At 41.1% G+C, this 13871-nt stretch overlaps 1 protein-coding gene across 10 annotated transcripts in view; it reads right to left on the reverse strand.

The window, feature by feature from the left end:
* Positions 1–3243: 3243 nt before the first annotated feature.
* Positions 3244–13871, reverse strand: part of USP34 (ubiquitin specific peptidase 34) — a 139929-nt gene continuing 129301 nt past the window's right edge. For 7 of the 10 annotated variants that reach the window (XM_075088181.1, XM_075088176.1, XM_075088178.1 and 4 more), the window contains 11 exons: positions 12439–12565; positions 12008–12115; positions 10822–10926; positions 10572–10696; positions 9370–9522; positions 8302–8425; positions 6705–6784; positions 5876–6016; positions 5615–5761; positions 4817–4976; positions 3244–4531 (listed from right to left, as the gene is read on the reverse strand). In XM_075088181.1, coding sequence (XP_074944282.1) covers positions 3921–4531; positions 4817–4976; positions 5615–5761; positions 5876–6016; positions 6705–6784; positions 8302–8425; positions 9370–9522; positions 10572–10696; positions 10822–10926; positions 12008–12115; positions 12439–12565 — 1881 coding nt within the window. In that variant the 3' untranslated portion in view covers positions 3244–3920. The remainder of the gene's footprint in view (positions 4532–4816; positions 4977–5614; positions 5762–5875; positions 6017–6704; positions 6785–8301; positions 8426–9369; positions 9523–10571; positions 10697–10821; positions 10927–12007; positions 12116–12438; positions 12566–13871) is intronic. The other 3 variants (XM_075088183.1, XM_075088184.1, XM_075088182.1) reach the window with 1 other exon arrangement.

The following is a 13871-nucleotide window of genomic DNA, read 5'->3' on the forward strand; positions in this document are numbered from 1 at the left end:
TCAGTCTTAAAAAAGAAAAAAAGTGACTTACTTGTGCTTCCTGTGTTGCACCGCTCACTTCCAGGTGTGGGACAGCCAGAGCCCCCAGAAAACACTGTGGCTGCTGCTGGGAGGTCCAAGATGGTGTGAGGAGAAACAGCTCCAGCCAGCCCTCATTTCCTCTTCAAGGAAAGGGCAGTGAACTGAAGCTGACAGTCTTTCTGTAGCGTGCTTCTTGTTCCCTCGTGCCCGCACAGCTTTAAGTTTGATCATACGTACAAGCTTTCCTAAGTTAAAACGTGAAGTACCTGCCTTTTCACCCTGCTTGTAGGCCAGTCTAGTGTAAGAAACGGGCAGTTGGCCCCTGATGGACTGCTCTTACAGTCAAAAAAAGGGCATCTGTTATTTGGCTTCACCAGCACTCCGGCACTCTTCCCATCTTCACTGTAGGTTCTGGCACTTAGCTGCTGTTAGTACTGTATTGCCGACCTGAAAGTTGAGAAAAATCAAAGAGATGTTCATTTTACCTAGCAGAATTTCTGCACCGTCGGCCAGCCGTAGCATAAAGGGGGCAACCAGCATCTCAGAGAGGCAAAACAATGTGTTACTGGGTGCTAAAATTTCTTATATTCCTCATAGACTCTCCAAGAGTTTAATAAAATGCAAGAACGTTAAACTACTTGTTATCCTTCAGCTGGATGGACCAGAGTTAGGAATTACAGATCACTTAGTAACAGCATAATGATAAAGTACCATTATCATAGATAAATCACACAGTATGAAACATAATGAAATGGTAGTATCACAAATGTAGGTTTTGTTTTATAAATAAGTTCCTGTGAAGAGTTCCCTATCCTAAAATTTTCCCAATATAACGAGAGAAAACAGCAGGAGTGGAGACAGATGTAGAGAGTTTGTGGGAAATATGCTCAAATTTATTGGAATGAATGTATTTTATGGGGACTAATGAGCACAGAAGGCATTCCTGGGAGAGTGAGAGAAATCAGAGACAAAAAGAAGAGACAAAGCAGAAACCAGAAAAGACAGTTCTGCTTGTGCTGTAGTGCTTTCATAACGTAGTAAGATTTTGTAAAACACCCTGGTCCTGGAGCAAGCCAAAAGGAAAAACTAAACATGCCAGACATGATTTGTAAGATGACGGCCAAAAATCCGTACAGAGGCTGGTCGTAACAGTTCGAGTCCTGGGGCTGGAGGCTAGCTGTTGGGGGACTGTGCACGGTGAGGGTGGTGGAGGGAGAAAGTATTTTAAAAGCTTAATTTTGAAAGGGTTAAATGGGAGGTAAAAATTCCCAGTAAAAATCGCAGGAATACTCAATGTAAGAGGGAAATCAGAAAGTAATGTAAGGGGAGAGCCCTATGAATAACGATACTTCTGGTAATGTTGACAAAACTTTTGAGCAAAAATATAGAAAAGCCAGTACTAAATTCGGTCAGTTTACAACTACAGTTATACAAACTACAATCATTTAATTAAAGCTAATAAATGTGGGTTTTCTAGTATCTTGTCAGATTAGATCTAGCTTTTCAAAGAGGTTGCAAAGGGAACTGCTAGCCTAACATAGCCTACGCGTACAATGCGTGTCTTAATGTGTAAAGATACTTTGCTCAGAGAGCCACCAAACCTCAACGTAATCCATTGCTGAAACGTAACATGAAATTGTAACTTCTCTGTTACTGGAAAGTGGTTATCAAATAAATGGACTTCTGGTGGGATTCCAAATGGCCAGTTATATATTTGTGAGAAAATAATTGACAATAAACCACCAAATTGCCACTAATAGCGCTTGCAAATCCCATCTACAACGCTGTAGGGGAAAACATCCTAAAAATAAAGGACGTAGTCAATGGTCAGGGACCAGCTGAACACAGAAGGGCTGATGTCCATCTGGGGAGACAGAAGGGTGTACTACAATTTTTGTTATTATGGTAATTACAAAATCATTATTAAATACTGTTTGTACTGGGTATGCACTTTGAAAAGGGGCTTCAAAATAACGAGGGGAAAAAAAAGATTAAAAGAGAGAGAATCCCGCTCTTCAGTAACGGGATTGTGGTGTGATCTCGCTCTATATGAGCAGCTAAAGCCAACAACGTGCTGTAGCTGAAAGGTGAAGTCAGACATCATCCCAAAAAGCAGATGCACATTTTTAATACGAGTAATTAACTGAGATTACTCACCCAAGTGTTACAATGGCTGCTTCGTCCCTTGAAGATTTTTTAGGCAAGTATCTTCCTAAAGACACCTTAACCCAATCATTAGAAGGCTGGGTAGGAGACTTGATGGATGAATTCTGATACCCATTATGTAGACGTTCTGAGTAGAAGCTGTTGATGATTTCCCTGGAGTTATGATTTATGGAGGAGTTGATCACAAAGGGTAATGGAATTATTCCTAAAGAGAGTGAAAATGTCATTTACTTCACATCTGAAAAATAAGGAGACCAACTTAAGCACTCACTGGCATCAATGTAGCGTCTGTAAATGCAGGACTAGAAGTGCTAATAAACGGGAAATAAAGTCTAAAGACAGAAATTACTAATTACAGAAGGGTAAAAGAAAAAAGCATGGATTCAAAGGGAGTAAGAGGAGTCACAAAAGCATCACATAGTAAAACTGTGGGGAAGCAGATGATGCTAAACTACATTAAATGGTAGATGCAATGAAGGAATTTGGAAGAGGAAAGACCAAGATGTGTTATGAAGACAATAGAAAAACAAATGAGCTAAGCAACTGGAAAATGAAGCTGAAAATGGAGTTTAATCAGATATTAAAGCCAGTATCATTGACAGTCCAAAAGGTCACACATAGGAAATGGATATTGCTCAGAAGTAACAGGAGGAAACGTGACTGGGAAAGGCGATAAAGTCATTCCAGCATTTTGAGGGGCGGAGAAGTTTTCAAGAAAGTGAGAGGGAGCGGCCCCACAGGCAGCAGGAGAGAGGGGAAAGGAAGGAAGTCTGCAGTGGTACAGGAGAAATGGACAGCTACCGCAGGTTAAACTGGGGACAGAAGTTCCAATGGCTTCGGACGGTGCTTCATGTTCTAATGGAGCGGAGAAACAAGTAACCAACCACCCCTCCCTCTCCACCATGTGAGGGAACCTTCATGCAACATCAAGCGGAAAAGGACCAGCATTTACATCGGTTACATACACGAGATCATAATTTTTCTCTGCATCTGTTTCATTTTGGCAGTTGTCTTTGATGAGAAATCCAAAGACTGAAGCAACATATTATAAACAAATGAAAAGTCATCACAATCAGTTTAATGAAGTGCACAGAATAGCAACTGATCATGTCAATAAAAATAAAACAATTAATTTTACATCAAGTGTGCTTTATTTCCTCCACAGGTATTCTGTTAAATAAAGCACCATATATATACTGCCAGGCCACAGCTAAAGAGGATTCTTTACAGAATCAAATTTCTTGTGGTTGTTTAGTATACAAGTAAACTTAATTTTGATAATAAGAACCACAGCGATCTGAGGCAATCTGCCTCTATTATAAGGTACAAAACTGGCACAGAGGACACCATATTATACACAGTAAAAATGCCATAAGTTTAAATTACATCATACAGGGCCAGGGGGCCCTGTTTTCCCAGACAGCCATATTAAATGAAAGCCACTACAGTGAACTCTTAATTACATAAAACATACCCATTATCTGATTGCCCTTTAAGAAAGTGTACGGTAGAGGCAAAAAAAAACCCAAACCAAACCCCCCAAAAAAAAATAAAAATCTGGAGTTCTGCCTGACCAAGAGAATTAAGCATATAAATCTATCTTGCCATTCAAGCAGAGAGCACTGGACAAACTGAAGCACAAAACAGAAATAAGCAAAAACTTATACAAACAGCATTTTGGGAGGGAAGAAAAAAAAAAAAAAGACTTAAAAGCAGACATGCTCCATCTAATGTCAAGAAGCAGCTTGGTTTCCTTTTCCAGATATCCTTGTGACCACATGAATCGTAGACTCAATGGTCCTACAGAGGATGTCTAAAATGTCATGCTGCTGCATGTGACTAAAAAGTCCTCTGGAATGGCCACAACCGATTGATAAACTAGTTTCAGGGTCCTGGGATGGTAAGGCTTGACCATCACAGCTCCTCAAATCTGCGAGGTCAGATAAAACTGCTGAGATGGATGTGGAAGGAAACTCTGAGTCCTCTTCAGCTCCAAGGGAATCCTTGGAAGTCTGCAGGTCTTTGAATTCCTTGCATTCTTCAAATTTACCATTCCCTGACTGCTCTTCTGTGTGCTGTGACCGCGACGCTAACATTATGTCTTCTGAAAATGAAGATGGAACTTCCATTCTGTACTCTTTGACAGAACTGCTCTCGGGGGAAGGAGGATCTTGCTCAGTGCCTGGATCAATGATCGAAGAGTCCCGTGTCTCGTTATCCGAAGTGCTTGTTGGGGTCAACGCCTCCCGGGGTTCAGTTTTTGTATCGCTGATACAGCTGTCTACAGTGTGCTCCTCGTCACTGCTGACCCGTCTTCTCTTCACAGGAGTAGCTCCCTCATCGTCTGTAAGAAAAAGGAAAACACATTGTTTTTGTGCTGCACCTCCAAGTAATGGGCCTTGCCTTTCACATTTTGATCCTTTTCTATACTAAACACAGTACTTCAATAAATACTTATTTCGTTACAGAAAATTTAAGTAATTGCCTAGAATTTTAGCTCCACAAGAGAATACTATTTCTGCTGGGGACTGGAGCCAAGAAACGTCCCACCTTCAGCAGTAAGACGATAATACATCAAAGTTTAGCAATTCTAAGGTTTTACAGAGCAACACTCCTCTAGAAGGCAAACCTTTAGTTTTTCTTTCTTTGGCTTCTTGCTCTTGTAATGAGTTCCTCTGTTGTTGACAAGCTCTACATTTGTTTAAAAGCTCTTGTAAAGTTGGAATCAGGGCTGAGTTGAGCTGTTTGGGAGTGTGCACTGAAAGCAGCAAGGCAAGTGCTCGGAGGTCCTAAAAACAGAAGGAAGCAAACTTAACTAGCCTTATTTCACACGCTTATTTGATTAACCCTACACACAGGGATCTGTGCAATAAGCAGAAGCTACAACATGTTCTGAACATCCAACAGGTCAAATTCTAAATATACTTATGCTACTGATGTTTCCCACTCGCTACTAAGACACTGACCTTCACACAGATCTGTCCTAAGCAGGTGACAGGACTCTGCTGCTCTAAGACAAAATCTTTTGCTGGGTTAGAACATTTCTGTGATTAAAAATACTGCACTTTACTTGTCGTCCACAACAAGCTGTCCTCTTCCCAGTCTTACGGTCCCCACCATCAGCTTGGGAGACCCAAGTATGTACGCGGTGCACACCGAGAGAACACGTGCGTGGGGAATGGAGAACTCCGGAGAGCTCAGACTGCTGCTCCGTAGATTTACAACTGTCTTGTTGGGAGAGCTTAACCTCTCCAGCCGGACAGTGAAGGCAGCCTCCCACACTCTCACCAGGAGTCCAGCTCATGCACAAATTAGAGCTAACAATGCCTGCCTCTGCCTGCCCAGCACATGGCACCAAAGAGTTTCCATAGAAAACAAGCTGCTTCATAAACGATGCTGCTATTTGAATGGCTTAGAAAAGACTCACCCCATTTAAAGTAGAGCTTGCTTTGGAAATTTCAACTCTCTGGTTGCTGAACTCAGATTCTAGGCTTTGATATTGATTTATTAGATTTGCAATTAGAGTATTGATTAAGTTGGCACAGTTTGCTTCAGAAAACACCTGCCCTTGGACCTGTGAAAGAACATTTTTTAAAAAACACAAACAAAGGGAAAACGGTATCCCAAACCGAAATGACATTTGACTGCATTTTCTTAAAATAGAAATTGTCACTAAAAGACCACGTACCTTTAGAAGAAAATGGGTCAGAAAGGTATATACAATGTTGTTGTTAAGAAAGGTCCTTTCGTCCATCAGAATACATTTTATATATTCTGCAAAAACTGGATCTTCACAGAGGAGCTTTATGCAGTTCTTTGACATCACGGACTGGTGAAGAGAGAGAGAGAGAGAACACTGCAAAGTCATCTCTGAGGCACGGCGCTGCAATGGTGCTGCCTGCGACAGTTGTCTCAGCTGGAGACATCTAGCCAGGCCCACCCGTGTTACTGATAAAAATATTTCACGTCTACCAGGCATTGGTAAATTGTTATTTCACATTCTCCCTTTCAAAGTTTATTCCAGGGCAATGTCAGTTTATCACAATTAGTATGTATTTGAAGGGCTGGTGTCTCCTGATCTGTGAGCCAACCCCAGGGTTGCCCTTGCAGCAGGCACTCAATGATACTCTGACTTAGAGGCCTCCCAGTTTTAATTCATCATACCAGTGTTTACTCTGCGTGAAAAGCTGGAAATTCAGAGATGCAGGCTGAAGCAGTGTTTGCGCACCGTGCACACTGCCATCCTGCCTGAATTACACATGGTGTGAAGTTGCTGCCTAAGTTTTTGCAAGACCTAGGGCATACTGGGAGCAAATACAATTTGCCAGGTTTTTATACACAGTCTATCAGGTTTTATCAGATGACAGGCAACATAAGCAGTAGTATTTTCTGTTCAAAATACTAGCATTTTGAATGATTAAACAATATCCACTAGTTACGGGTTTATCTCCATTTCACATTCATTGTATTTGGCCTGTATTTCCATTCCGTTAGTTCTCACACTCACTGGCTCCTACCTGAGTCTGACAAAGCTCAGTCCAAAGTTTGGGGAATAGTGCAAGGTGAAGCGGCAAACCTTCATACGCAACTAGGACACCTGAAATTTTAGGAGAAAGTTATTGTGTAAGAACTTTGTTGAAGATACTCACTTCCTGATAAAAGTAGTACCAAGGTGCCGTATCATTTTATAAGACCCCATTTGAAGTATTTTTTTATAACCAGGAAGACTTAGCATCTGTGAGGCTTTTGCAGTGCATTTAATAAATACATGTATCCCTTCAGTATTTCTGTGAAGTGTAAAAAAGCCTAAAGAGCTGGCTTTAGATCTGGGTTTGTAATTGGGTTATTTTATTGCTGTCTTGTATTTTCAAGTGGTCAGCTACAGCACTTAAAGCTTTTAACTATCTTTTTTTTAAAAAACAGTGTGGAATTTTTAAAGGGTGATCTTCATCATTAACCCAAGCACCATCGTTACCCATAAAATGAGAGTTCAGGAGATGGTGACTGACAGCAAACGATACGCACTCCCAGTAAACTTTATAACTAATACAACCTATAGTAAATATTAATAATGCTGGAGTTACAATCAGAGAAGTGTGACAACCAACGAGCAAAGGGGTGATTCAGAGGATCAGAATCATTGCTCTTCAGACAAGACTAATTTTGTATAGTTTTATTTGTCTAGATGTGGTATTTAAGCATAGCTAGCTAGCCAGCTTCTACAGGCAGAGAAAGCAAGAAAACAAGTGGGGATTTCTGGAAGGTGGTTCATTCCACTTAAGGTATTCAAGAATCAGATGATAAATTTCTCTTGGAAGGAATCTACCTCTCTCCACTGACTAGCGCACCGGCTAACTTGGCTTCTCCTATGGTCCATGGTGGAAGACAAAAACCAAACCACGGTGTGCCTTTGGAGCAGCACCCGGACTTACTGGGGTAATTCCAGGTGGGATGCTCTCCTGCAGAGAGCCAGCTGAATGCCTGGAGTGATTGGACAGATAAAGCCACAAACGCCACCTTCACACCCCGCAAAATAATAGGTTTACTTTGTGACAGGAAGAACCCCAAATACTGGTGGTATCTACCGGCAGAGCTGAAACAAGTATTGGGTATAAACTATGTGACTGAATGGTTATAAACTTATTTAAACGTTCCGATGGTTCCCAAAACTATGGAGTAGAATAAACCTGGGCTGGTAATGACAGATGCAGTGCCACGTCTGGCTGTTGAGATGGCCACGTGTGCTCCCAGGCATATTGTCAGTTAATGCCATCGATGCCAAGGATGCAGGATCTGACCCAAAGCCACTTAAACTGCCAAACAACAGCTTCAGTGAGCCCTGTATTAAACTCTGGATGTGCAAGGAGACGGAATTCGCACTGGGTGCCTCAGCTCCTTTCTGGACAGGCTTGAAGCGTGACAATCACGTAGGTAAGATTGCTCTGTGTTGTACATGTCACACACTTTTGTAGATAATGTCCAGAATGATTAATGCAGCAAGTTTCACAGGCTCTGCTTTTTCTTAGAAATTTTGAATATAAAACTTCATGGAGAAGCACTCACACTCATCACAGAAGAAAAAAAATCCTTAGGCTGTTTAACCTTCATACTTACTCATTTTAACTAAAGTTTCAGTAAACTTTTCGCAGTTGATTGCAACTCGACATAGTAGATGGATGAACTGATGATAAGAAAAGAAGTAGTCTAGCAGCATACGATCGTAAACATCATCTTTGCCCTGAAGATTTAAGAGACCTTCATTTAAACTACAGAAGCAACTGGACGGCAACCAGATTTCCTAAGCATCTACCTTAATGCTACTGCACTTCTTGCCCTGAACTGTTTCATTGAATACTACAGGAAAACATGGTGGGAACGTCCAGGTCTAGCCCAGGGCAGCCGTGTCTCCTCACCCAGCCCTTGGCAGGCACAGCGGCAAGGTGGCAGGAGGGACGGCAATGGCAACTCCCCCGCCGGTAAAAACTTTCACTGTAGGATTCTGAATCAGCAGGCTGAGAAGATGCAAAGCTGTGCGGATACCACATCTTGAAGGTGACAAGGAAGGAATGTAGGAATTTTAAATCATATACAGATACCTAAAGATACACAAACTACTGCTTTTTCAATCAGAATTTGTCAGCTGCTACCCGCAGGAGTCAGAATTTTTGCAAGACTGAGCTTCACAAGCTTTCAAAGCAGTATTTTCAAGAATGTCTTGAACTAAATGACAAATACAGCCAAGGGTTTTATGTGCCAGTATCTTACTACGTTTTGGATGTATGCGCTTAAAATGGCGTCAGCTTCTGTAGACCAGATAGCCAAAAGGAAATCTCAAAAACTCAAGCAAACAAATGCAACTGTATACAAAACAATCGAATGAAAAATAGGCATGCAAAACCACAGGGAAACGTAACTGTGGATGTGGTTTTTGAGGCTTAAAAATCTTCTGGCTCCTAATTTATACAAACTCATTCTAAAGTGTCAAATTCCGTACCTGAAGTGCAAATAGTTATATTATTTAGTGCCACATCCATTACTTCTGGATACATGACAGAAAAAAACACTACAGATGATTTCTGGCTCTGTACCTTTTTTAAAAACCTTTGGTAATACAGTAGATCTGATGGTGCACAGATAGACAAAGCATCATTTTGAAAGCTTTAAAAAAGAAGGGTTACTTACCCTACAGTAACCGTGCTTCTTCGAAATGTGTTGCCCACACAGATTCCCATCTACGTGCACATAGGCCGCATGTGCAGGAGATTGGATTCTTTCTGAATAGCAGTGTCCACTGGGGCTGTGCCTGCACCCAGTGTGTCCTTGCGACCACTGTACCTGAGGGCATAAGGGGTATGGCGGCTTCAACCACCACTCAATTCCTTCACCGATAAGAATCCCCTATGACAGGACTCGGAGTTAGCACAGAAGGAGGACCACAGAATCTGTGTGGACAAAGCATCTTGAAGAACCACAGTTACTGGACAGTAAGTAACCAGTTTTCCTTCTTCAAATGATTGTCCATACATATTCCTTTTAGGGTGGGATTCACCTTACCTGACTTTAGCTATCTAAAATCTAGTCATTTCTGTATTCCCTGCAGTCAATGGAGAGAGACAGACTCCTCCAGAGGAAGAGTCACCTCATCCAGACTCCGGTGTCTAGGAGAGGGGAAGGAGGTAACTATTTATTCTCCTTCCGTGAGTAACTATTTATCACTGTAAACCACTGAAAGAGCTGGACGCTGACCTTTTAGATAGGCAAAGTTACGTGAGCTGAATCCCACCATTGCTGCAACTGTGATCATGGGAGGTGGCAAGTGACTACAAAGTAGCCCCACCGAAGCTGGCATTCTGCCAGGAAGCCCACAGAAGGGAAAATGGAAAGTGAAAGACTTAAAGCCCTATACGGTATTTCAGGTACTGGTATTTTACACAAACAAATAGTAGATTATGCCTCAGTCCCAGTGGAACAGACTCTAGTGAAACCTGGAGGATCTACTCAGCTGCCTGGTAACAAATCTTAACATACTCTGAAACCCGTCTGGACAATCCCTGGGCGGTTCCTGAATTGTCTTTGTAAATGCCACAAACAGATTGGAAGATTATCAAAATGCGTGCTATGGGTTGGGTTTTTTTCCTGAACACAAGGTTCAAACCCTTATCACGCCTAGAATATGAAGCTGTGTATCACCAAGGGCAGGGAAATGGCGCTTCTGGAGTGCACATCTAGAATGGAGTATATGAGGACAACACATCTTGAAGAAGAATTATGCTTTGTTTACAAAGAAAACGTAGATGCGTTATGCTACCGGATTCTTACAGTACTTTTATCCAAAGGGAAAACAATAGAGAAATAGCTATTTATAAGACCGTATGTTGACATACCTTGCTGGCTTCCACCATGGTAGGCAAGAGGCACATATTAAGTTCAGGACGTGGAGGACGAATATTGCTTTTTCCTCCTATTAATTTCAAATTTTCACGACATGGAAAATAAGGTCCAAGAGACACTGTAGTATAAGTTAGGACAAAATAGGGATATATTAAAAAGGTCAATATTTGACAGCAACAAGGAACACGATAGAGTAAAAACAGCATAAGAGAACTTCAAAAATACAATCGCTGAAATACCTACTTGGAATATTACTGTGGTGGTATGTACAATGATTGTGCTGTAGAAATGGAACCAGAGTATGTAGGAAATCATGAGGACTTAAAAGTACAAGCTCCTTGAGGACATCTACAAACAAAAAGTTGTTTTTGCTATTACATATTGTTATTAACAGCAAACAGTTTATCTGTAGGCTCATGCATTTTCAGACTCTTTCTCATACCACTTCTGCTGCACTTAGCGTGCACTGTGGAGGCAGGCTCTACTGGGAGTAGCACGTAAAGTGAGCGAACACCCCTGAGCAGTCAAGATTCCCTTCACCTCTGCCACTGGGAGAAAACCTGCTCAGTGGTCAATCAACCACCAGTGAGAGGGGTGCCAGCTTGGAGGAAGGAGAAGCTCAATAAAATTACCCTCTCGCCGCCGTCTTAAACATAGCAGGTTTGATGCCTGGAAAGTGTCAACCAGCAGCAGTCAGGAGGACAACGAGAAAGGCACTCAAAATAAGGGGAAAACGCACAAAAATCACACACAAAAAAAAAGGTAATTCGGTCACAGTTTTAGGCCTTCATCAGCATGCATAAAAATGCAGGGTATACCCATTAAATAATATTAAAAACTAAACTGGAAAAACTTTTTGAAATAGGCCTTCTAACGCAAGAGAGACACTTATGCATACCGTCTACGCCTACAATTTTTAAAAAACAAATCCATTCAATTCCACAAGCTATTTAAGCTTTCCTTTTATTATTATACCTTCCAGTAAGGGATCAGAGAAACAAACACCCAAAGCTGTTATTCAGACTAACTTGGCCACCGTGTGCCTTTCCGAGTGGAGCGGCACTTACTCTTTGTTAATGTAAGGTTTGGGATTTGAATCTAAACTCGCTGACACCTGAATTCAGGAGTTACTCCTTAATCACCCCCCTTATCGGGGGCAAATAGGTCTCTCACCACGAAGGCCGACTTTCTGGGCACACCGCCTGCATGCCTAGGGAAGCAGGAATATTATTTTTAACCTGACGAAAACAGTATTATTTAGAATAGGAACAATGGCAATATCACCGTATTGACAACAGCGATACAAATAATCCCAGCCTACCGAGTGCCAAGGAAGCATTCGCGCTTGCAAAAATGGAATTCAAGTTTCAGAGCAGGTAACTGCGCAGAATGGGTCCTTCCTGACTGAGGTTACACGGCTATGACTTACCAATACAAGCGTTTCTAAGTTCCGGAGGACTATAGGAATTTAGCAGAGTTAAGAGCTTATGGGCAAATTCGATTCGCTCCTGCCACTGAATGAGAGCTTGCTTCACATCTGCAAATGCAAAAACCATAGAAATCTGTTCAGTTAATCTCTTAAGAGCTCATTAAATAAAGCATAGAATTTTACTGCTGAAGAATCTCTTTTTAATCAAACAATCTAGAAACACTGTTAACTCTCACTGGTGTACTGCTGTTAAATTTACTTAATCTAGTTTCATATTATGTCAATAGTAAGTAACAACTTAATAATCATATGTCCTACTGGATGGGAAATTTCTAAACACACATGATAAGTGAGATAAACCGCTTGGTTTTGGGCCACAAAAATTAATTAACAGACAACAGGCATAATCCTTTAAAAAGTTATAATCAAACCTTTTCTTTGAAGATATGGACGTGTTGACTTAAGAACCGAAAGGAAAATAGACAGAAGCTCTACCAGGTCTCCAGTCACATGGCAAGCTGTGGCCTCATGGTACATCATGTGCAATGTGTTAAAGGACTATAAAGAAAAAAAAGACCAAAATTTTAGGTTACCAAATAACACGGTTGTTATCCTTTCCATTTCTATCCTACAAACACCACTTTTTACCTGTATTTTGTACTCAAACAAGAGGTATCAAAATATACTGTGCCAGATGTCATCACCAAATTACTCAAAGATGACATTTAAAAAGATAATAGATCTGTAAACAAAATTAGTGTATTTATTAAAAGAGTTAAAAAACTCTTAGGTTTTTTTTGGGGGGCGGTGGGGCAGGGGAAAGGGACAGAAAGAGAGAAGGAAAGAGAGCAAACAAACGAACAACCCAGTATCTTTTATAACGACCAAGTGTAACTGTGGACCTGTTCCCTGTTACCAGAACCAGATGTCCAACAGGTAGCCTTGTACGGGAGGTTAAAATGAAACTTGCCCTTGGCCACAAGGCTGATTTTTGCTCTTCTAACCTAACCCAAAAACTAGAGTAGCATTAAATTTTTCTCCTGCACATGCTGGGGGGGCGGGGGGGGGCTGAATTTGTAAAATTTATTACGAGAACCCCTCTATAAGCTGCCACCACCCATCTCAACTCAAGAAACCAGCATTTTTGTGAGCACGTCCAGTGCACCTTGGAGAGAGACATTTAAACACAGCCTTAATTTGTTTTCAATGCAAAAGCTTTCTGTTAGTGGCTCAGTAGAATGACAAAGTTTTCACACATCGCATTTATCTAAAACCCAATAAGCGTAATTTGAGACACAGTGCTTTTTGGTATCTGTAATCCCAACCTTTCTGTGCCAACATACAAAGTGATACTAGAGATGCACAGAGACAGACATGGGTATGTGAATTTGGGGAAAACCTCTAAGATTGATATAGAAGCTAGTCATTTTTCAAAATGCTGCTTAAGGACGTCTGCTATATGACTGTACATCAGATTAATGACTTCTTTTATAACTAAAATACCTTCTAGGCATCTGTGATTTACAGAAATATTGGGAGGGAAAAGCAACTGATTTCTGAACTGCAAAAATTCTAGCACAAGATGTAAGAAGAGCTATTTAATCTGCCAGGATATTTTGAAGATAAAGGAACAGTAACCTCATTCCCTATAATGAAAAATCTTGATATGCCATTTTTATATTATAGTGAAGATAAAAGATACGTGGCCAACTCTGCTAGTGGAAAACTTTTCTGGGTGTGACAACTCCTTGAGGCAGTGTTTTTCATCACACAAAACCCTTCCAGCAAACAAGTGAAAATACAAGGCCTCGTAATTTCAAGCCGTGAAGCAACTCAGTGAAAACTTAAGCACGAGTTGTGTCTA

This window comes from Phalacrocorax aristotelis, chromosome 3 (assembly GCF_949628215.1).
Source record: "Phalacrocorax aristotelis chromosome 3, bGulAri2.1, whole genome shotgun sequence".
Taxonomy (NCBI): Eukaryota; Metazoa; Chordata; class Aves; order Suliformes; family Phalacrocoracidae; genus Phalacrocorax; species Phalacrocorax aristotelis.